The 24723-nt window shown below is 37.3% G+C and overlaps 1 protein-coding gene across 2 annotated transcripts in view; it reads right to left on the reverse strand.

Moving 5' to 3' along the window:
• gnal (G protein subunit alpha L) overlaps positions 1 to 24723 on the reverse strand; it is a 76131-nt gene that overhangs the window by 27263 nt on the left and 24145 nt on the right. For both annotated transcript variants that reach the window (XM_023335714.1, XM_005801973.3), the window contains exons 3-5: positions 21723 to 21777; positions 21458 to 21577; positions 6813 to 6910 (exon numbers count right to left, since the gene is read on the reverse strand). In XM_023335714.1, the coding sequence (XP_023191482.1) occupies positions 6813 to 6910; positions 21458 to 21577; positions 21723 to 21777 (273 nt within the window). The remainder of the gene's footprint in view (positions 1 to 6812; positions 6911 to 21457; positions 21578 to 21722; positions 21778 to 24723) is intronic.

Consider the following 24723-nt stretch of genomic DNA (forward strand, 5'->3'; position numbering starts at 1 on the left):
CTGTGGAATATCGTCTCTATGTAGTCAGCATGACATAACCGTCATGAGACCGCCATCCAGCTACAGTCTTCAGTCAGAGGCCTTTTCAGGCTCGTTGTAAGACTGACTGCTACATGAGATCCTTGCTGCCAAGGGCATCAACATCTAATATGACTCTGAAAGTACGTTGCTGACGTGAGTTACGACAACATTTAATTTCCCTTTTGCGTAATGAAGTGTTATTGCAAAAATAAAAAACGCTAGCCATTACTTTAACTATAATATTTTACATTTTTAACAGCAGTTTGATTCATTGTAGTTTTTTCTCAGGTTAAACATTTTACACAACTTGTGTTAGCCAGTGTTCATGAGGTTTGAGTAGTAAAACCGCCGGGCAGTGGCACCTGGAGCAGCCCTCTTTCTGTCCTCGCTGCGCCGCCGTAGTGCACCAACACGGCACCTGTTTCACAAACACATGTACATGCAGGAGCTTCCCGGGACCAGGCTCAGGGGAGGTCAGATTCGCGTGTTTGATTTTGCCGTTGACACATCCAAGGCACTGCAATGGAACTGGCCCGCTGCAGCTGAAAATAGCTCATAATCAATCAGCTGGCAGACACATATCTGTGCTCTTAAAACGTATAAATGTGCAACGCAGAGGAGCGGATCAATGGGTGACAGGATTCCGAAAGCGTCGATACAGACATGCTCTTTGGCATAACAAGCTCTCGCCATCGGCCTGTACTTTATTTCCTGTGCCTGTGTCCGATGGGCCGGCCAGCATTAGGCCTACTGGAAAAAATATCTGCAGTGAGTGGAGCAAGGTCTGTGAAGGACAACGGCAGAGGTGGAACGTCTGCTTTTATATAAAATCTAAAACAGGACGCGCATCCAGCTAAGCTCGATTGCTTTTTGCGGTTTCACAACGAAACATATTTGACTGTTGGTATGCAAAGCAATCTGTCCCTCCTCCACAAGCCTTCATGTGGGCCAACTTCCTCTTTAATTTACTCTGCGACTGAAAGCAGCCTTATCACGTTTATGATCTAAGACAGCACAAACAACACAAATAAACGCACAATAAAATAAAACTGTGGATTGTATGTAGCAGCAGTGCTACTGCACTAAAAAAAAAAAGTAAAGCAACCAGGCCTGAACATGCTGAACTTTGCTCTCTTCCTTTTAACCCGTTTGGCAGCAGAACCCGTCTGCCAGCGTTTCCAGCGAGTGGACTTAACAACAACAGGTGTCAACGCGCATGTGTGTGAAGCTTTTACACACACAGGCTGCACCGCTGCCAGGTAGGACAGAGAGTCTGGGCCCTGCGCGGAGAGAGCCGACTCACACGTTAGAACCAGAAAGAGGAAGCAAGCAAGAGGCCTCGTTACTCTGACAATTTCCAGACTCCAGGTCTCAACGTTTTCTCTTCCAACAGCAGGTTTTTGGTCTCTGCGGTGTTTTTTTAAAACAAGATAAAGAGTGATTAGAAAGAAAATCAATAAAACACCATAAATGATACTGAACAAAAGGTTCACTTTACAATCTTGGAGCAGAAACGAGAAAGTTATGAGGATGATTTACTGATCAGCGTCTCATTATCAGTACTGACAAAAGTATTTTAGAAATCTTAAATCCAAAATGTATATACTTTTTTATAAAAGTTCTGACTTAAATTACTGTTCTGACTGTGTTCTGTCAACATCTAATGATTAAATAAAGATAATTGATTCATCACGATTAATCGATTTTATGTTTGTAATTTTATTTTATTATTTTACATGTTGCTGTTTATAAATGAACAACATTCATAAAATTACACCTATTTTTATAGAAAACTTTAGACAGTAGCTCTGTTAGTTTCTTAGCAACAAGGTATTACAACATGTAATTATTTACTATAACCTAATTAATCAGTTTTAATCATAATCTGACGTTTTCATGGGCCTTTCACCTGATTATGGTTTTAAAAGTAACATGGAGAAATTTTTGCTTTGTTATAAATGAAATAATCTGCCAATAGAATTAGTAGTTTTTCATTAATATTAAGGAATTATTTACATAAAACAAGCTTTTATATCTTGCTGAAAAGTTACTTGTAACTTAGTGTAGTCTTCTTTCAAGTATATTAAAATATATGCACTAGAAATGAGACTAAAAATACTTGGTAAGATCTTGCAGTGCTTCACCATTTGCTGTGTACTGCTGGTCAGCTGGCTGAAGGAAAGCTACTATATTTTTGGGAAACAAAAAGAACTAAGATCAAACTGACAGTTTTTGGCTGTAATTTTTGTAGCCCATGCTTAAAGACAAGTATAAGAAATGCTGTTATAATTTAAGCTGATGTTAAGTAATCAAAAACTCACAACTACTACAATAAACTCAGAGTTTCCCACAGTGCATTATAAGCCTGGCGGGCCACCAGTCTTTACTTGTGCTCCCACATGCTTAGCATTGTTTATTTATTTTAGTTTTTTTTTTAATTATTGCCTTTTTTAAGACTTTATAATTGGTGTTTAAATATTAATATTCCAGTCTTCCAATAACACAAAGCTATCAGGTGGTATTTTCAAATTTCCTGTCAACTGTAACATTTTTTAAGTCAAAACATGGTGGCCGTCTACCTCAGCGCCTCTAGCGCCCCGAGCACTGGGCTTAGCAAGTTTTTTGGGGGAAACCCTGAAACTTTAGCAGTCCTCTTTAAGCCAGTTGACCAGCAGTGCTTAGTAATGTGTTAATCTATGCTTCACACACCTGGAGAAAACTCCACTCACTCCAACACTTTCTCTTGAATCTCACTGAAATGACTTGAAGCCATAGCAAAATGATTTAAAGTTTTAGATTTGAAACACTTTTCTTTAGCAGGAAAACTGCACAGGTAGAACTTTTTAAAGGTCTGGTACTGACTTGAACATACGTATGAACATACGCTAAAACAGCTAAGAACTGACCTAAGCTAAAACACAAATAAGACTGATCTAATTGTAACTAGGACTGCACCGATTGCAGTTTTGGATCATGCCTAGTGGAAATCTATTGCCAACAGAAGAAAATATGGATAGAAGTGTAGCAGAAATACAGAAAGAAATACTGTGACTACGTTTAGGTAGGCTTATTAAAACCACACAGCAAGCTGCTCAGTTTATATAATCCACACTTTTGTCTTCATTCCCCTCTGTTAATGTTTGCTCATGTCACAGGACAGCTGTGTTATCAGCGCTTAGCCTGCACTGATAATACTGATTTTACTTACAATACAGCACACTCTTCAGGATTTCAACACTCAGAAGAGTGCAGTGTTTACAGGGCTGTAAAAAGGAAGTAATAAAAGACCTGAAACGTTTACGACGCCAGAATTTTTACATGATGTCACTTTGATGTCACTTTAAGGATTCGGACTTAAATACGCCCAACCTGCTCTTTTTTTTAAAAAAATACTTTGTTCGGTTGGTTTTATATTTATCCAGTTGCGGCACTGACTCGGAGCAGCGAAGACAAACACAGGCTGGGGATTGTTTCAGCTCCACCTTACAGATTCATGTGACTTTCCAAGCATCACCTGACTTCCACTCTCCTGTTCCACGGCAAGGAAAAGCATCGATGTGAAGTTAAAAATATAAAAATATGTCAGAGAAGACCGAGATGTATGCAACAGGATTGTTAAAACACAGGCTAACAGACATGCCTTTGGCCAAACCCTTGGAGATAAAGAGGAGCCAACTTTAAAGATAAGAGGGGACAACTTCCAACGGGCAGCGCTCCTTCAGACGGCACCTGATAAAGATGTGAAAAGCAGCTAAAAATAAATTCATCATTTTATTGCAGCAGAATAATCTCTAGATAAATCCAACCTTTAATTTCAAGACATTTATTGCATGAGGGGGAAAAATATGCTGGTATTCGCAGTTCGGTAATATTTGCGTATTTTTCTGTGGAATATACCATTAGATTATTTGTGGATTTATTTTTTTTTTTTTTATATTCAGAAGAAAATGCAGCTTGAATATCTGAGAGCAAAGCTACCTGACACGCTATCGGCACAGCAGCAAATCCAGGAGTTTCCGCTGATTGGCTGCAATCTTTATCTCCTCAGAAGCAGCGATAGAGAAACTGTAGATATTAGCTTCTGCAATAGTGCTAAGACAGTTTACACTTTACATATTAATGAATATTAAGGTGTATATCAATTAAATTAGGAAGTTATAAGTTTTTACAAGGAGTCATAAGTATTAATGGGATTCAGATACTCGTGCCAGCTGTGATCTGTATATTTGAAACAGAAACAGGCCCACAATATCATAAATCCTTCACTATACAGGTGATTTTCCACATATTCATCAATTGTTAAGGTTGTCCCAATCCGACATTGTTGGAAATAAGTCCGATATCAGCCAAAAAATGAGTCAAATTAGCATACATCTAAAATTTCCAATGTTAGCACGCCGTTAGAAACACTCCACTCTAGCATTTCTATCCAGCAGCGCTTGAATCCCGCACCGAGATCCGTTGGTTAATAACATATGGGTCAGTTGTTCTCATACCTTTTGTTGTGGACTATTGTTCTCTGTTTGAGTAATATCCCTAACATTTTCCACTAAAATAAGTAATAAAAGTACGTATGATTTATGCTTATATAGCATCGTGTCAATATCTATATCAGCCGATGCAATATTGGCATTGTATCGCAACTAAAGCGGTTGTATCAGGATATCTATTTTTTAAGGAAGCTGAGATCCTTCAATGTGTGCAGCAAGATGTTGGAGACCTTCTATCACAGTGTTGTTGCCGGTGCCATCTTCTTTGCTACTGTGTGTTGGGGAAGCAGCATCAGAGCCAGCGACTCCAATAGACTAGACAAAATCATCAGGAAAGCTGGCTCTGTACTGGGACTAAGGCTGGAGTCCCTGGAAACTGTGGTGGAGAGGAGGACACTGAAGAAGGTTCTGTCTATTATGGACAATAAACAGCACCCTCTCCACCACATAGTGGACAGACAGCGGAGCACCTTCTGACATAGGCTGCTCCAGCTCCGCTGTCGTAGGGACAGATACAGGAAATCCTTCCTGCCACATGCCATCTCACTGTACAATAAAAGCTAAATCACTGTTCTGCACAAATCAGTCCAATTTCGCACAACTGCACTGTGGCACACTTGCTGTACATATATTTACATATACATACTGTTTCTGCATTTTTTAATCTTTGCAAGGACTGCTCTAAGCTGCTTTTTATATTGACAGCATGTTATATTTTATTTTTATTTTATCTTGTCTACAATTGCTACTCAGTGATGGTTGTTGTGTGTCTTGTCTCTATGCTGCTGTACCTGCGAAATAATTTCCCTGCTGGGATGAATAAAGTAATTCTATTCTATTCTATATTCTATTCTATTCTATCTCTATCAATTGTGTCATGGATCCACATGTTGCATTTGTTGCTAAAAAGCTCATTCTTAGCTACAGAACTGTTTTTAAAACTCCACTTGTTTACGTTTTTGATTGCGGGACCAAAATTGTCAATGAAGACTATGTGTGACCCAATCAGGGTTCACCACTCAAATTTAAGACTTTTTAAGACCATGATGAATTTAAGACCTATATCTACACAAAAATGTACAGACTTCGTCCTGTTAACTGGCAATAAATATGCCATGATAAATGCAATAAAGCAAGCAAGCTAGCTAGCAAGGTTATATTAGCAGCTAGTTAGCGGTAGCCTAACCTATCTTTAGTCACAAGAATGCAATGAAGAGGTCAGAGTGTGATTCAAACTTTTGCACAACAGAAAATATATGAGATTCAATGGTCCTGTCAAGACTAAATGTAAGACCAAGGAATAACATATTAAAGACCAGCTTGCCTTTTTGTTAAAGAAGTTAAGACTTTTTAAGGCTTTAATTTTAAATTCATGAATTTAAGACTTTTTAAGGACGCGCGGACGTCCTGCCAACAGTGAGTTTTTTTTTTAGAAGTTTTTAGAATAGAAGTCGCATTTACAGTCATAAATAAGCGCAAATATTGCAAATATTTCCAAATTAGCACCACAAACACAAAATCCTGGAGGGTCTGAAAATATGTTCAATAATATTATTTAACTTTAAGAATTGATTGATATTTTCACAGTTTGTGAACAGGTTTTATCAATACATTCTGGCACAACTGGGCCTTTAAGAGCATTCATGATCTGGATTTGGCCACCGTAAACCTACTGTTATTTACATGTGAACCAAGAGGGGAAGCAGAAGAAGAGTACTGCAATCGGCGAGTCACTTTGCATGTCCAAACTTCCTTTTACAGGCAACAGAAGAGGCCCTCTGCTGTGTCCAAGGTACTGGATGAGCCTTCCAAACAATCCAGGGCACCATGGAAAGACTCACCAGTAGCTGCACCTTGCAGCTCTCAGCATTTCCCAACAGCAGTATCTAAAGCACAAATGTCCTGTGTGAAGGAAAGCCCGCTGCTCCAAGAGAAACCCTGACCCGCATTGCTTCTCAGGCTGCTGTTGAATCAATACAATGGCTCCAAAGAGGTCCAACACTGGCCACATTTCAGCGCAGGTCAGACCCGGCTTTGCATATCGCCATGGAGACATGTCAAACACGCTGACGTGAGGAGATATATGTATGATTTTCCAAAGGCTGACTACAATCGCGGCTCGGCTCGCCACACCCAGAGCAAACATATCTCAGCCGTGTTCACGTTATGACCCGACACCAGAACGCCGTGGCTTCCAGCTCCAAAAACACACAACCAAAACCGGACAACCCAAACCCAGCAGGCTGAAACTGAACCTGCTTCCTGGTTCTTATAACAGCGATGCGTTCGCTGGACTCTTACTATTGTGCGCAGTCGATGAGCTGGTATTCGTTGGATCTCTCGAAGCACGCCTTCACTCCTTCGTCGTCCCACAGCTTCTTTGCGTGATCAAAGAACTCCTGCAGAAAAAAGAAAAAGAAAGAGGAAAGTTTTTAACAGAAATACTCCAGTTTATTATGCCTCTATAACATTTAAAAATCCTGAACTCTAGGTCAGCTAGTGCTCAAAAGACCAAATATGTTACAAAGGAAACTAATAACATATTTTCAGACGACTTTTAGAAACAAAATAAAGTATATAAACAAAATTTATTTACTATGACTTGTTTTACTGCCAGTATAATTGCAGTTCTACAGCAGTTATTTGATTTAAATGTATGTTTAATTTTACTTGTATTTCTTCATGTAATCATTTATAATTTTTTAAACTAAACTAGTTATATTTCAATTTAGTTCTATTCATTTTTATGTAAAACATAAACAAAGCAATTTTTTAACATGAAAAATAACTGTTAATTTAAGTTAATTACATTATTTAATTAAGTTATTTATTTTTTTAATATAATTTATTATTTTATACTAGTTGTTTGAATTAAATTTAGATTTTAGTTTGTTATACTGCTGTCTTTAAACTAATTTATCTAATTATATCGGATTCCGTTTTACTTCTATTTCATTTGTTTTTATGTACTTTGTAATTAACTTAATTTATACTAGTTGTCTGAATTAAATGTCAATTTTAGTTTCTAATACTTCTATGGCAGTATGAAATGTATGAATTTACTAGTATTTGTTTATTAAATCATTTATTGTTTTTTTAAGCCTAACTTATTTAATTATATTGGACTCTTGAGGCAGATTTCAGTTTATTTTTTTACTTTTTAATCAAGTTATTTATTTATTTTTATATTTTATACTAGTAGTTTGAATTAAATGTAGATTTTGGTTTGTTTTTCATTTTTATTGTACACCACTTGCTCAAATAAAGCGTGCATTTTACATTTTCTATTTTTTACCTTTATTTGTGTACTTTTATATTTTTTATTACATTTTTTTACTCTAGTTTTACAAAATTAAATGTAGATTTTAGATTTGTTCTGCATTTATTTATTTTCTACCTGTTGTTCATATATTGTCTTCTATTTGTGTGTTCATTTATTTTATTTTTTGTGATCTTCAAGGATTTAAGAAGCTATGCTCAATTTTTATTCCTACTTAGTATATTTTCCTAACACCAACACAATTGTTTCCAGCAGAACTTTGGTTAATGGCACATTTTTTGTGAATTTTTTTTTGTTTTGTTCCATGTTCCCCTTGTCTATTTCACCATTTTGTTATTGTACAGTGTTGTCCCTGTTAAATATGAAAAGTGCTCTAAAAATAAAGACAGTTTGCTGAGTCAAAAACTACAATTAGAATATTTGGTTTCATTTTTTCCCCCCCCAATAAAACTGCAAATACAAAATGAATTTGATAATTATGTTAACAGAAGCGCAGCTACATCAGTAAACATGCATGTGTTGCTCACAGCAGGTCCTAGCAGCACAAAATGTTCCTAAGTCAGTTCATGGCGGTCGCTCAAGATTTTCCAGGTACATCTTTCGCGGGACGCTTTGCACACACCGGCCGACGTTTTGCACCCTGCAGCCTTTTAAAGCCGGTGATACAAACATGTTTTCATAAATAATGCTCAGTCTTGTTCTCGGTGTCATTTTGTCTCGCTCATGCGTCATAATCTGTTATACTTCATCAACAACCAGCCCAAATGGCAAGAATAGGGTTCAAGTTTTAGAAAATAAAATACCGTATTTTTCGGACTATAAGCCGCTACTTTTTTCCCACGCTTTGAACCATGCGGCTTGTAGCCCGGTGCGGCTTTTCTGTGGATTTTCCTTCAACCATCGGGGGGCTCTTTAGCAGGACCAATCATTGGAAGTCAAAATTGGAAATCAAAGAAGAAAGTGCCCATTTTCCTTTGACCTAGCACATGCTAGCAGCAGGCACCACGAAGAAATGTTTTCAAACTCATATGATGCAGCTTTTAAGTTGAAGGCTATCAATCTGGCAGTACAGGAAATAGAGCCGCTGCATGTAAGCTCAGCGTGAACGAAACCATGGTTCGGCGTTGGAGACGGAGAGCAGCGTCCTTAATAAATTCAGCAGATTTATTAGGACGCTGCGCTCTGCTGGGTCCTTATGGAAAACCGAGAGAGGCAGAGATACCACCGGCTTATAGCCCGGTGCGGCTTATATACCGTACGTACGTTTCCAGTTTTTTTCAAAAAATTTGTAGCTGAGGCTTGTACTATGTCTCTATAGTCTGGAAAATATGGCAATTAAATCAAATTATATGACTGATTTGGCCATTTCTACTCATATTTACCAATAGATTTTTTTTAAAATACCAAACTCACATAGATAAACAGATGTGTGATGATTTTAGTTTATTTGTGGGTATGAAAATGAAAGACGCTAAGGAAGACAATGACAATGAGTGGCTACAAAAGTGGTGAACAAACTGGTGAAGGGCCTGATTGATCCAGAGTCCCTGCAGGCAGCGGCACTAATGTGCAGCTTTATTGGTCACATCACAGGGATGCGTTGCCGTCCATCATCTATACCAGAGGATGGCACATGTTCTAGAGCAGGGGTGTTCAAAGTGCGGCCCCAGGGCCATTCGTGGCCCTTGCATGAATTTTGAGTGGCTCCTGACTGTAATTCAAGACAAACATGACCTTCCAACATCTTTTGCAAAAAAAAATTTAATAATGGCAAATTTATATCTTTTTTAACTGAAAATGTTAAGTACAACACAAAGATTTTTTCTTTAGTTTCCCTTTTTTATCTCATGAAAACATCCAGAGAAGTTTTTTTTTCTCAAAAAGAGAGAAGCATGCCATTTGGCTACAAAACAAAAACATGAACAAGACTTCAACAGAAAGGCTGAATAAAGTATGTTCGTTTAAGTCCATCAACAAAAATCAACCACCAAACATCGATGGAGCTGGAAAAGCCGCATCCAGTGGGCAACAACCTTTATCCAAAGTTTAACAAGATAGTGTTTTTCTGTACAATAGACATCTACAGAAAAATAAGCATTAAAAAAGGTTAAACTATAATAATAAGATGTCAGAGTGCAAAAACTGTCGAGTCAAAATTAAAAAATCTAAAATCAAGCAAATAAACTAGTAAAAATTTTTTGCAGGAAATGGATCTTATTCATTATAGGTCCAAAACCTAAAAGGTATTTTTTTAATAAATAGTTATTTATCATCATTTATACCTTTATCACAGTACATAGTTCCCACAAGTCTGAACCAGAAGTGATCGGTGCCATCTTAGTAGGCAAGTGCAGCACAAAGCATGGCGGACCCATGGCTTCCAGACCAACAATAACAAAATATGTGGACACTCTTGACAAATGTGCAAGAGAAAGACACATGAACAAAATGGCTGCTGTCGTGATCGGTCCGTATGAGATGGAGAAGGAAAACATGTCAGACGATGTGGACAAGCTGCCGCCGATCTCATACTAAGATAGAGTTAACTAGTGAACAGAAAAAGTGCCTAAATCTGGGATGCATATCATCAGTGTTTCAATTAATTTGTAAAGGACGTACACACTTCGCAGGAATAACAAGCTTCTGGTGACCGGCAGAGTGAGTACATGTAGTAACAAACACAACAAACACGTAGGCTACATGTCCGTCTTAGCTACCAGGTTAAAGCTTTGTTAGCTAAGCTAATTTTACTAGTTCGGCAGTAAGTACTACATCATATATCACCGATATTTATCTTAGTATTAGACAGAGGTAGGTAGAGTACATAAAAACTGTAATCGAGTAATATGTTTTATGTACTTACACTGTTTATGAGTAGCTGTGCGTTCACACCAAACACATTTTGAGCGTCAGCCGCATCTGGTTTACATTTAAAGTCTATGTGGATGCGCGTGGAGGGTCGTGGAGGCACGTTTTGAGCGTCTAGCGCAACGAAATCTTAACCGTTTGGAGGGTTTGAAGCGTCCAAGGCTTCCAACGGAGAACAACGGCTAGAGCTGACACATTTGACGCGCCTCCACATAGACTTTGAACGTAAACCAGACGCAAGAAATGCTAGGTGAAGAGCAAAATGTCAAGCGTCTATATCAGGGGTCTCAAACTCCAGTCCTCGAGGGCCGCAGACCTACAGTTTTTAGATGTGCCACAGGTACAAAACACTGGAATGAAATGGCTTAATTACCTCCTCCCAGTTCTCCCAGCCTTGCTAATGACCTAATTATTCTATTCAGGTGGTGCAGCAGAGGCACATCTGAAAGTTGCAGGACTGCGGCCCTTGAGGACTAGAGTTTGAGACCCCTGGTCTACATTCAAGGTGCACACGCTTCAAACTTGAAGCTTGGGACGCATTTTTGACGCACGCAACGCTTTTGGTGTGAACGCACCATTAGATAGGAACAAGGCGAGAGCTAGTTTTAAGCTTGTGGCTTGTTTGTTGTTGTCATAGCAACTCCATAGCAATTGCCTGCCAAGATGGCTGTCAGTTACAAAGTTCACGGAAGTGTGACATCACAGGAGAATTATTACAAAGTATAGTAGTACAAAATAATGGTAATAAAACTCTAAGTCCATTTCGTCCACCCCTGGTTCAGATGGAAGAAAGCCTGGAGATTCAAACGTTTCTGATGCTTGATGTCGTTTAAAATATACATATAGTAACCTATTCTTTACATTAAGAAGGCACCTATCATAATGATGCCTTCCCTGTTCCTGGACAAAGAGGAGCATTATGGGGAAGGGGAGAGGGTGGTCTCATCCCATCCATGACTCTAAGACATTTCCCAGGACTCTCTGTTTGCCCTGTGCAGGGTCCATTGGGCGCTCAGCCTTTACCGGCTCCTGTGAACATGTCTTTCAGACTAGATGGGCTCCTCCTCTACCCTGGCACCGCCACATGACTCTCTGCACTCAGCACTGGCTCTACGCTCCTACAGGGGGAGGGTGAGTAGCCGCGAACCAGAGAGAGGAGCGGAGAGAAGCATCTTGATGAATGATCACATGCTCCGGGAGATCTCCTCTCGGCGGATCCGGTGATTAAGTCCAACGTGGAGAAACTCCACTGATCTCGTACAGTGTCGCACAATAAGCTCAAGTAACCCTCGCTCTCAGGGTGTGAAGAGTGTGAAGCTGAGTTTTCTGCACTCAGTCAATCTTCAAACCACTTCTACTAATATTAGCTAAACTTGAGATTAGGATTTTTTTTTTCTTACAGGGGCTCAAAGTCCTAGGATGTTTTGGGCTTGATGGAGTTAGGATGAGGAGGGTGTGGGTGTATGATCCTTAGGGCTCTTCTCCTCAGAAGCGTGTGACACTGAGCTTTTCAATAAATGCAGTGTGTGCTGCAGTGCCCTACAGAGGAACTGATAACACAGAAAGAGACCAGGAGGGAATTTGCTGCTTTAACCCAAGTTTTTTTGTTTCTTTAACTGTTTCACATCTTCCCAGTCTGCCTCCATTACACGGGAACAGACTCTCTGCTCAGACTGAGTTTAATCAAGTACAGTCCGTGATGTAATGTCAACTGAATCATATAGGTCAGGGCTGAGACAGGACAAAATGGCCTACATCTCATTTGACTTATCAAAACAGTCCGAACGGGAACTTCTCTTACAGGGGAAATCGAGCATTCCTTCGCCTTACTTTCTGCATTCAGCAAAAGTCAACGCCTTTTTTCAAAAAATGACATAAGCTCGCCACCGTTAACTGGACTTAAAGAGCAGAGGTGCACAAATACAACCCAGCACTGCAAAAACACAAAATCTTACCAAGTGTGTTTGGTCTAGTTTCTAATGCAAATATCTTTGCACACTTGAAATAAGACGAAACTTCCTTAATATTGATTTAAAAAGTACTAGTCCTATTGGCAGATTATTTTACTTATAATAAGATGGGAAAATGTCTTATTATACGTGAAATTATCTAGCAATTAATATTTAGAAACTACTGACTTAAAACGAGCTTTCATTTCTTGCTTAAAAGTTATTTGTAATTTTGTTTTGTCTTATTTCAAGTTTACTAAGATATTTGTACTAGAATCTAGACCAAAAACACCTGGTAAGATTTTGTGTTTTTGCAGTGAAGTTAAGTACAAGTTAAGGCAAAACTCAAATTACTTAAATGGTTCATAATAAACCAATGAAAAGCCGTTTTGACTCGTACTTTGACGATATATGGCATCCAATTATGAATGCACTGTACTAGTTATAGATATGGATATAGAAAATAATAAGAAAGAATGCTAAAACCAAGCTAATGTGAATAGTAATTTATCAGATTATGCTACAAATGTAAGACAGGTGGGTTTAAAATTAAGTTCATAGTTCTACCCACATCCTTTGAATGCATAAATATACTTTACTAATGTTCTTCTTTTGTTTGCTTTTATTTTAAATATTTTTTTTTTACTCTTTTATTACACTACGTTCAATAAAGTAAACCAAACCAAACCGAACCAAATACAAGCCAGGGATATAACATTTTTGCCCTTATATTAACAGCATAATTAGTGAGGATATCTGTAAACCAACAGTTGGTTTAGCTTGGCAAATGTAGTTTCCAGACAGTATTGCCTTTATAGAAAAGATGTGGGACACTCCTTTAGTTTGCATACCATAACTATCAACGTTTTTCTATGAACAGAAATATTTCCAAACATCCAAATTTGTCTTTCTTGCAAGCCAGGAAGAAGCTTAGCAGCATTCTTTTTGAATATACAACTAAATTAAATCCAGCACTTTTCTGTAATCTCAGCAAACAAACTTTAAAATAATGACAAATTTTATTAAAGCCTTGGTATACACACCTACAAATTCAGGAACCTTATTTATTATTGCTTAAATTTACTTCCCCCAGACAGTCACATGCTGCCAGCAACTGGGTCGCAGTTTTCGAAACAACTTGCCAAAGAAATATTATGGATTTGTAATATCACAAGATTTCATGTAACAAGATTTTGTAGTAGCCCAGTTGAACGGTAGATCTGTGTCAGATCATGATCATCGTATGCAAAAAGACCTGGCTTTCCTGGGCTATCTTACAAGGAGACCCAGGACTGTAAAAGGGTTTTTATCTTTTAATATGAGGTTTTAAATACATGCCAAGTGTTCAACAAGAGGGGAAAACTTCCTGGACACAAAAATAATGATGCTTACCAACAATCCAACAACTCAACTTTTAGGAAGTAAATATACTATGAGGCTAATCGTGGCTCTAGTAGTTACTTAGATGACCAGTTTTTGAACCATTTTCTGTTATAGAGCCACACCTGTTTTAAACAGAAACATTAGTGCTAGTCAACAAGTGTGAAAGAGGAAAACAACACAGTGCAAATCAGAGGCCAAGGCTCATTTGAATTTGCTCCAGTTCATTTGAAAGACACTGTCGAGTGGCTAATGTCGCTACAGCAGAGGCATTTGTTTCCATTTGCATAGATGACCGTTTGCATCCGTGCTTTCTGTTTTAGGTTATACTAAAGATAGAGGAAACGGAAAAACTTAAGGTTCTCAGCTAGTACCAAACCTTCAACTCCAACACTTCAAAGCTGTGAAATAAACGCAGCTTTTTTTCCTGATCTTTCTGCGATTAAACAAGCAAAATGTCAAAAAAGAATTAAGTGACATTTTGGGTTATTTTAAAAGCCAACATCCAAAATAATAAAAAAAAAACAACTTTTAAGAGTATGAACAGGAGTTAGCGGGTACAAAATGTCCCATGTCAGATATCACAACACATGACTACAGCAGAATATACGTAGGTTACAGAAAATGTTTCTGGTATTAAGCAAGACCAAGATTTTAAAAGTAACAGTTTTAAGACCATTAAAGTTTAACGTCATGAGCGGCGCGTGGCGTAGCAGTAAAGCAAGCAGTCTCGGGTTTGTCTCCTGACGTCATGACCTTTGCTGCATGGTTTCCCCCTTCTCTTGCCTTTCCTGCCTGAAACACTAAATAAGTGGCCACTAGAAAATATAACAAAACAATGATATCGTTTAGGTTGTTTAAAGTTTAAAGAGAAGTCAAGTTGCATCAGAATACCCAAACATAAAAAAGTCTTTATTTAAAAACAACTAAAATGTTGCATCATATTAGGGATGAAACGATTAATCATATTAACGAAACGATTATTGGAATAACTGTCAACTAATTTAGTAATCGATTAATTAACTGGAGTATATAAACTCAAAAATAGCATATTGATGAAGGACCAACACTCAGAGTAGTAATTAAGCCAAAATTAAACAAAAATATTTACATTTGCATTTAAGATTTAAAAAAAAAACATATTCACCTGGTTCACATGAAAAAGTTCTATTAAGTACCTTTTGCAATACAATTAATAATCAGTAATCTAAATTATAATCGACAGATCAGCCCAACACTGCATTGATGTTACGTCTTAGAAGTATTGTTACATTTTTGTTGTTGTTGCGGCAGATGCATTCGCTAAACGTTTCGCTGATCCTTATATCCTCTATATGTGGGCTCAACGTGCACCAGCCGGGATTCATCACAAAATAAGGTCACACTTGCAAATTAGAATATATAAAAATACAAGTTTTTTACCGATTAGTTTGTTCTTTCGATTGGATGGTACTATAAATACCTTCAGAACCATTTCTAAAACTAGAATTGGCAAGTTACAAAGAGGGATGTGAAATAAGTAACTAAGTAAATAACCCATTTAATGTCAGACAAACTGGAGTTATAAAAATAATACAAATGGAAGCAAACAAATAGCAATGAGTGGGTCCTAAATAATGGTTATGAACTGGCAGCGGGGTGAACAGAACTGCCCATAAAACCAATCAGAACGTTTGCTTCCAACACAAAGATCCAATTCAATTTTAACCACAAATGTTCCTCAAAATATTTTTGTTTTGCTACTTTTTTCACCTTTTGCAATAAAAAATTTTAAAAAACAAATATTTTGAAACTGTGAATAGTGTAATGCATTTTTGGAAAATAACTAACTAGCTGGATGGGTGGCAGGAGTGGGCGGAAAAACAAAACCTTTTTTTCGTACTAAATTCAATTTACAATATTTTTTTTGTCTTAAAAATACAAATTACAGAAAATATCTTAAAAAACTAAAAATAATTTCTTCTGTGAGTCAACTTGAATTCAAAGTTGGAAAAGAAGAACCTATGAATCACGTTTGTAAAGCAAGATGGCAGTTCTTGGGTCTCCAACGTGGGGAATTGGGAAAAAAAAGTCCAGATTTTCCAAAAATTAAATACTCAAAAACAGAAAATTCAATTAATTGACCACATCGGTTTACCACCAAGGCATAATGGATCCAGTTGGGTGATCCTGCCATCCATTATGACACAAATTCATACTTCAAGCTATTCTCCTTTAAACATGAAGGAAATGTAAAAAATATCAAATCTTAAGACAATGAATATTTGATTAGAATGAGATAAAACTGATTACACTAACATTGATCAACCATTTCAATCCATTTACACACATTAGACATAGGATTTCACAAAATTGTACTCCATTGCGTATCTAAAAAGCAAACTAAATAAAACATTCACAAGCTGCAGTTCCTCCAACAGATAAAGTGAATCCTTTCTATATTTATCATAAGAGTACATTTAGTTCTAACTACTTGGTTTTTTGGCAAAAAGACACATTTCATTTCAGTGACACCCAAGTTATTGTCTTCTTCTTCTTCTCTTTCTTATCACAAAACATGACATCACCCGAGCAATATTTTCCCACCAATACGCGTTTCCACGTTTCAAAACGGCGCCACCAGATGAAAGCCCCGGCTCTCTGATTGGCCGGGCCGGGACACCGGATATCATACCTGGTGGCGCTGAGCGACAATGTGGTGGCGACACTGACGGCACAAGTGAAGCCAGAGACTGATGACAAGTTCAGGCGCTCCAAACAGAGACATGTTGTTCGCTTTTGGGATGGGAACCCAACGCCGCCTCTCCTGTGGCCCCGGGGCCCCTCACACAACCTGACACCCAGCTGGTTTTTAAGATGCAACGTTAAATAAAGCTGCTCGAAGGGGAAACGGTGTGGTTAACGTATGAGGAAGGTACGCGGAAACAATACCATTGAAAATAAAAAGAACTGCTGGACATGGAGTAATACAGCAACAGGTGGGGGAGGGAGAGCACAGCACTTACTATATTCAATTATTTATAATTACTGATTAGTTTTTCGTTTTAAATATCTAAAGTAGTACCAAACTGGTGGCACAGTCCTATTTTACCCACAGTTTTCACTCCACACAGTTGTTGTTTTTTGTTTTTATAAAGCAGTTATGAGGCATGAGGGCAAAACCTGAAACTGCTGCTGTGCCAGTTACTCAGCAGGTTGTTTCTAGGCAACCAAAGAGCGAGCAAATTGTTGCTAGGTAACCAGAGAGCGAGCGAGTTGCTAGGTAACCAAACCCAGCTTTTGGTTACCTAGAAACCGGCTGGCTTTGGTTACCGAAGAGTGAGCGAGTCAGTTGATTCCACCAATCTTGCTGAGCTGGCCGAGTGAGGTTGAGCGGCTAAACTCTTTCCTCTGCCTTCATCTCCCAGAATGCAGTGCGGTTCACAATCAGAGATCAGCGAATATTCTATATATTTAATACTGAATATTAAATCAGATGCATTATCTAATCACAATATAGTTTGTTGTTGATTTATTGTCTAGCCCCAATCGATACTAACATGATAAGATCAATACTTTGGTTTCAAATCCTATCTTGAAATTTTATTTTTTTTAATTATAGTTTCTCAACTCGACCATAAAAATAGTTTTGCTTTGATTTGCTCTCAAATTACAATATTTTGGGCGTGCCGTGATGGTGTAGGGGTTAGCGCGACCCATATTTGGAGGCCTTGAGTCCTCGACGCGGCCGTCACGGGTTCGACTCCCGGACCCGGCGACATTTGCCGCATGTCTTCCCTCCTCTCCGTCCCCATTCCTGTCAGCCTATTTTCGTAAAAGGGACACTGGAGCCCACAAAAGACCCCCTGGAGGGGTAAAAAACAAAACAAACAAAAAAAAAATTACAATATTTTATACTTTGCTTAAGAAAACAATGCACATAAATTTGTTTTGTTTTTATACTTCATCTGTTTATCGTGTTATCAAATTATTTTTTATTCATCTATAAATATTTTAAAAATTATGTCCTATATTTTAATAAAATATTTAAAAGAAAAAAACCACAAAAACTCCTAAAGTACATAAGTTAGATGATATATCATACTTAAATAAAAAGCATTTGTCATCAGTACTGGCAATACTGGCCCTGCATTTACTTGGTTTTGGACTGATATTAAAATATGCAGTATGGCACACTTCTATAGGAAATCCAGAACAGTTTCAATAGTTTTAAATGCATCAGAAAATAATTTAATTACAAGATAATCTCCATTTTGGAATCAAAGCAGATGTTGCTAGCTTTCATCTGTATTTTTAAAAATTAAAGTATAGCAAAAAAATAAGATAAAAATGTTTGCCCCTTCCAGATTTTTAATTGTAATTACAGCCCTTATTAAATCAAGAAATACCTGTGAGAAAACACATTTTTCTATTTCAGTAGTCTCACTCAGGCCTGATTACTCTCAGGCCTGCATGTGGAATCGAGAAATCACTCAAAAGAAATCCATCTGACAAAACAAAGTAGGCTGAAGGATATAAAAAATGCTCAATAATAATAAATATAAGATCAGTCTTTGACATCTATCAGTCTGGAAACAGTTATGAAGCCACGGAGATGCACAGAGCAGTAAGGAACCTTCTCAGGTGCAGCCAATCTACCATATTTACTCCAAAAGCGAGACGACGCCTCATTCAGAAGGTCACAAAAGAACCCAGAACAACATCTGACGCACAAAGGACCAACATGCATCAGTTCAGGTCAGAGTTCATGATTCAACGACATGGAGACCGGGCAAAAATGGCATCAGTGAGAGAGTTTCAAGGTTAAAACTAGCGCCAACCAAGAATCAAAAATAAAGGTCTGTCACACTTATGGAAAAAAACATAACAATATTCTGCGAATGGCGCAGATAAAAGAAAACTATTTGAAATGTATGCATCCTGTTAAGTCTAACATAAAAATATCTAGTATGAATGTCTGCAGCTGCTTCTCTGTTTCAGAACCTGGAAGACTTGAAGTCCATAAATTAAGCTGTCTGTGAGAAAATCCTAAAGGAAAATGTCCAACTGTCAGCATTAGAGGAGTTCAAACAAAAAAAGTGGAGTGGTCTAGTCCAAGTCCAAGTCCATTCAAAGCCATTCTTACTAAAAGCTTTCCAGTGTGACTGCATCAAAACAAAAACCTCACTAGCAGTTTTAGCAAACTTTGTCATAAAAGCATAAAAACTTTTTCACAAACTGTTTGAATAACTTTATTTCCCTGTGAAATTATTTTCTTGCATTTACTCAGTTCATCCACTCTGATACTCAAAAGAAAAAAAAGAAGGGTGCAGATACTTTTCACATAAACGCACACATTTATCCTGTTTTTACTGGTGATGCACCAATCGCAGTTTTCTGGCCGATCACAGATTACCCATCTTTAAAAGGCCTGACCTGCCGATTTTGATTTTGACTGAAGCCTTTTTTTTTTTGTCTGAAATGTTGTTAAACGTAGCAAGAAAGTTGCTGAGTTGGCAAAAGTGAGCTGATTATTATCAGACATGACCAGGTGGGCTGGTCTGTCAGTCAGATCTCTGTCACAGGAGAGCAGAAGAGGACAGTGGCTGATTTTTAGACCTTTGCTGGGGTAAATAAGATCAGTGGATAAGATCAACTTCACGTGTGAGTATCGGCCAATCACCAATCTCCCAAAATTAAGGAAATCGGCCTCCTGATAAATCGATGCATCCTAATTTTTACCAAGCAGAGCTGAGCCAATTCAAACCTAACTAATAAAAATGTATTTTATTTCTGCTAAAAGGCACCTAAAAAAAGTGCACAATTTAAATATAACTGATTTGTAGCTATATTAAAAATTAGGAACAAATATATTAAATTCCTTCTGAATTTTGCCAAAGGTTGGAAAATAATTAATTTTCCCTTACACTGGTCTTTTAATTTTCTTAGAATAAACATTTTGACAGTGACTTTTTTGGTTTGTTTTTTTTATTCAACTCATGAAGCAAATGAAAGCAAACAGCCCCACTGCAAAAACACAAAATCTTAACAAGTATTTTTTTATTTAGTTTCTAGTGAAAATGTCTTAGTACACTTGAAATAAGACAAAAACTAGTTACTTTTCAGTAAGCTTGTTGAAAGCAAATCATTTCTTAATATTGATGAAAAAGTTCTAGTTCCACTGGCAGATTATTTTACTCATAATAAGGGTTCCCCCTTGTTATAAGTGAAATTATCTGCCAATGGAACTGGTAGTTTTTCATCAATATTAAGTAAATATTGACTTAAAACAAGCCCCTACATCAGGGGTGTCCAAACTTTTTCATGAAGTTTTCAAGGGCCAACATTTTCTTTTTTTCCCCCCAATTAACAACCCAAAATATTGTAAATTCATTCTCTTTCACCTGCACATCAGTAAATAAAGCATGTAATGTTTAACGTTTACAGTCATTTTGGGCTCAACATGAAGACTATGGAATGTCTGTAGTTTATTCTCAGTAACAAAAATAACAATTTTCTTCTACAAACTCTCCTCTCTTTTTTTTTTTTTTGCCAAATGTCATACAAGTCTGTTTTTGAGTAAAAAAACTCGCTATGTGTTTTTATCAGATAAAAAAAAGAGTAACTAAAGAAAAATTATGTGTGTTTTCCTTAACATTTTCAGTTTAAGAAGACATCATTTAAAAAAATTGCAAAAGGTGTTGGAAGGCCACGTTTATGCCAGTCTTGATTTGTCACACAAAATTCACCCAAGGGCCAGAAATGGCCCCCGGGCCGCACTTTGGACACCCCTACACTATATCTTGCTTAAATGTTACTTATAAGTCATTTGTTGTCGTATTTAAAGTGAACTAAGATATTTTCACTGCTATCTAGAACAAAAATACTTGGTGAGATTTTGTGTTTGTGAACTATAGAGCCGGCTCTCCGTAGCGCAGACCAACAGGCAGACTACAGATGAACCGTTCACACTTCCGTTCGGTTACAGTAAAAATCTAACTATAGCTCTTTATCAATTCGTCATTCCTGCTCTGTGGCACTGCGCGGCCAGTGTCAAACAAGGAACACTTTCAGAATTATGTAAAACATTATCTACATTTCCAACACATGACCTCGTGCTATTGAATGGCTGATCACACACACAGAAGAATCCCGTGTGCATTCAAATCCACACGGTTAACAGGGAACCAAGCCGCCCGACAGGTTCCCGTTCTCATCCGCTTTAAGGTAAACGGCCGCGGCTTCTTTAGAAATGTGTGAAGGGATGAAGGAAGCAGCAAAATTACCAGCTAAAAGTGCCCCGAGTTTTATCTCCCGCATCGCCGTTGTCCGACATACCTCGCCACTGAAACACCAAACCCATTATATCACATGCCATCTAACGCCCACGTAAGCACGCGTTGGGGGGGAGGGAGATTAAAAACACATGCATACTCAGCACACAAGCAAAAACACATTCACAGGAAGTTTTAAAAAGAGAAGGCACTTACCTGTGGATAGTCAAAGTCTGAGAGTGGTGCTATGCTTTTGATGTATTCGATCCTAAACTGGTTCTCTGGGTTGGCTATTGGGACTGGGGGTATTAAAGTGCTCATCGCAGACACTATAGTCTATAAAACAGAAATGGGAGACAAAAAAAACAGAAAAGGCACTAAGCAAGATGAATACAGGAGGAGGAGAGGGGGGGATGCTAAAAAGGCGGTATAATAATCAGTAAAATGGGATGCAACAACAAACACTCGGAGAAAAACTCACCACTATGGCATCCTTCACGTTTTTCCGAATGTCCTGTATTTTCTGTTTCTTTTCTCTGCATGGAGACAAGACACACTGATGAGGAAGTGAAGACCAAAAAAAAAATCAAATAAATAAATAAAACACACACAGAGGGATCCCACACACTTTTTATAAAGGCTTCAGATGTTCACAGACTGAAATTCAGTTTATCATTTTGATTTAAATGTAAATGCTAAATGTAGCTAAGAAATTTATTCAGATGGTTTTAGGCAGGTAGGAAGGAAGGAACAAAGGAAGTAAGGAAGGAAGGGAGAGAGGGAGGGAGGAAGGAAAGAAGGAAGGAAGGAAGGAAGGAAGGGAAAGAGGGAGAGAGTGAGGGAGGAAGGAAGGAACAAAGGAAGGGAGGGAGGGAAGGATGGAGGGAGGGAGGGTGAAAGGAAGGAAGGATACAAGGATTAAAGAAAGTTAGACAATTAACAAAAGAAAGATTAAATAAAGTAAGGGTAGTGAAGAAAGGAAGTACAGAAGGACACCAGAAAGGATTAAACTAAGGAAAGACACAAGGAACAAAGGAAGTGAGGACACAAGGAAGGAAAAATATGAGAGGAAAGATAAAAATTACAGTTTGGAAGCAAAGACACACGGAAGAAAGAAAAGCAGGAAGGACACACATCAGGATGGAACATTCTGCGCTTCATTCGCTCAATGCTTTCAGATTTTGGACATCGACCCACAAGTTGGTCCACAGACCTTCTGGTTATCTTCAAAATCATGGTAAAAATGGCCAACAATGTTCCTCTTTTAGCCCAAAACTACATGTGCTGCTCCCAAAAATGATACTGGACTCTATAAGCAGCTTAAAAACATAAAAAACTGTTACAAATTTGTTATTATTATACGTTCCAATAAAAGGAAGACAAATAAATCATACAATTCATGATCAGAAATGTCTATCTGATTGTCTGTTTTTGGTTAAAAATACTTTGGCAAGCCACGCACAAACACAAACCATTTATTAAAGTTTAACTTAAAGTTTACTTCCTGGTACGTCTCGGAATAAAATTTACATATATATTATATGATTAGAGATTATACCGGAAGTAACTTCACTTTCAATACCTGTTGAATCAATGGATTATTATGTATAAACCTACCAGAATGACCAGCTTGAATAATCACTGATGCATCCAAGTTTTGCTTTTCCACCATTTTATTAGAAGCAGGATATATAATATAATATAATTATTCTTCCCAGATTTTAAAGTGTAATAGTACAAATGCTCTTTGGTGGGTTGCAAGGAGATAAATTATTATCTCCACTGATTTATGGTGAAAACTCCATTTGGATCCATGTTGAATACTTTGCTAAATTTACATCTATTCCATCTATTAAAAAGTGATTCTTATATTTAGGAACAATATCGTTTCACAGGTTCTTCGTACCTTTACCCCTCAATGTATGCTTTGGCATGTCGCTCTTAAAATACTCCTCTAATAAGAGTAGGAAACCGAAGCTGATTTATCTGTGATCTCCTGAATGTAGTAGGGCTGAAACAATTATTCAAATTAATTGTCAACTAACTCAGTAGTAGTTAATCCTTATACAGACCATAAAAAAGGACATTTTCTGAATGAACAACACAGTCAGAGTAATAACTAAGCCAATATTCTGCATTTAAGATAAGAAAAAATACCTTTGTCTGTAAATATGTTTCAGCCAAAAGTCTTCGATCAGCAATTTTAGCTTCGCTTGGTTCAAATCCACTAAAGGAAAGCTATATTATTGCATTTCAGGCAATAAAAGTTTAAATTCTGATTATAAAAAGGAATTAAAATATTTGTTTGTTTTTATATTTTAATGTTTTCCTAACATTGTATAAAAAAGGCTTAAGTGATCAAATGAAAAATCTGCAGAATGTGTCCATTTTCTTATCCGATTAATCGTCAGAATAATCGATTACTAAAACAATCATTAGCTACAGCAGTAGTATGTAAACATATGGCATATTAATGTTTTATCCATCCTGTAGCTGACATTAGCATGCATTATTTACAGAAACAAACATTACAGGAGAGATTGTGTCGTTACAAATGCGTAAAATAAGAAAATAGCTACATTTGTAAGCAGACTTGCAGGTACTTAGCTGTACACCTTTAGCCATCCCTGGGAAAAACAATCTGTTTTAAAGGGCTTTAAAAATGCTAACGTTCTTATTCATGCACACAAATCAGAATATCCTTCTTCTATTTTGAAAATCTGCCATTTATTTTTAGGCTAACCACTGCCGCTAAGCTAAGTTAGCACCACTGTGTGTGCACCAGTGTCAACTTAGGCTAGAAAAAGAAACTGATACAATATGTAGAGGTTTTAATGATACACTCACTTCTAAGTAAGGGGAATTACATTAATAGTACTGCAGTTTGAACTGTCTGTTGTCATTTAAAGATTTCACACTTGGCAATAACATATTCAGTCTGTTGGAGGGACTCTTACTTACCACAATCTCATTTTGTAAGATTGTTTTGTCTTTCTAAATGTTAGTACATTGTACATGTTACATTTCATTAAGCTGCAATAACTATTGGTACCGACAGCCATTACAAATGATACTCAGTTTATTATATAATATATAGTTGGAGCAATTGAGTTGATCAAGCCCTGAATAACAATCAGTAATCAATAGTTCACATCTTCCTTCACCTTAACATACGAGCTAAATTAGGTACAGTTTAATTTAGTTTAGAGTTGTTTAGGTAAGATTTTGATCTAAAAGTCTTGAGTAAATTGAACACAGAAACAACTTTTCTTGTTGCAGTATCACTTAATTTCACTATAATCTGCAAATGCAAATATAATTAAGCCCACATAGGTATAAATCTGCAATAAAAAGGTATTCTTAGTATTGCGTTCAAATTGATTATATTGTAAAATCCTGCCTCCTCTTGAAAAAACACATTTTAATTCCTACATTCATACGGGTTTTTTTCCTGCAGTAAAAATACTCTGACGTCTTGCAGG

This window comes from Xiphophorus maculatus, chromosome 6 (assembly GCF_002775205.1).
Source record: "Xiphophorus maculatus strain JP 163 A chromosome 6, X_maculatus-5.0-male, whole genome shotgun sequence".
Lineage (NCBI taxonomy): Eukaryota > Metazoa > Chordata > Actinopteri > Cyprinodontiformes > Poeciliidae > Xiphophorus > Xiphophorus maculatus.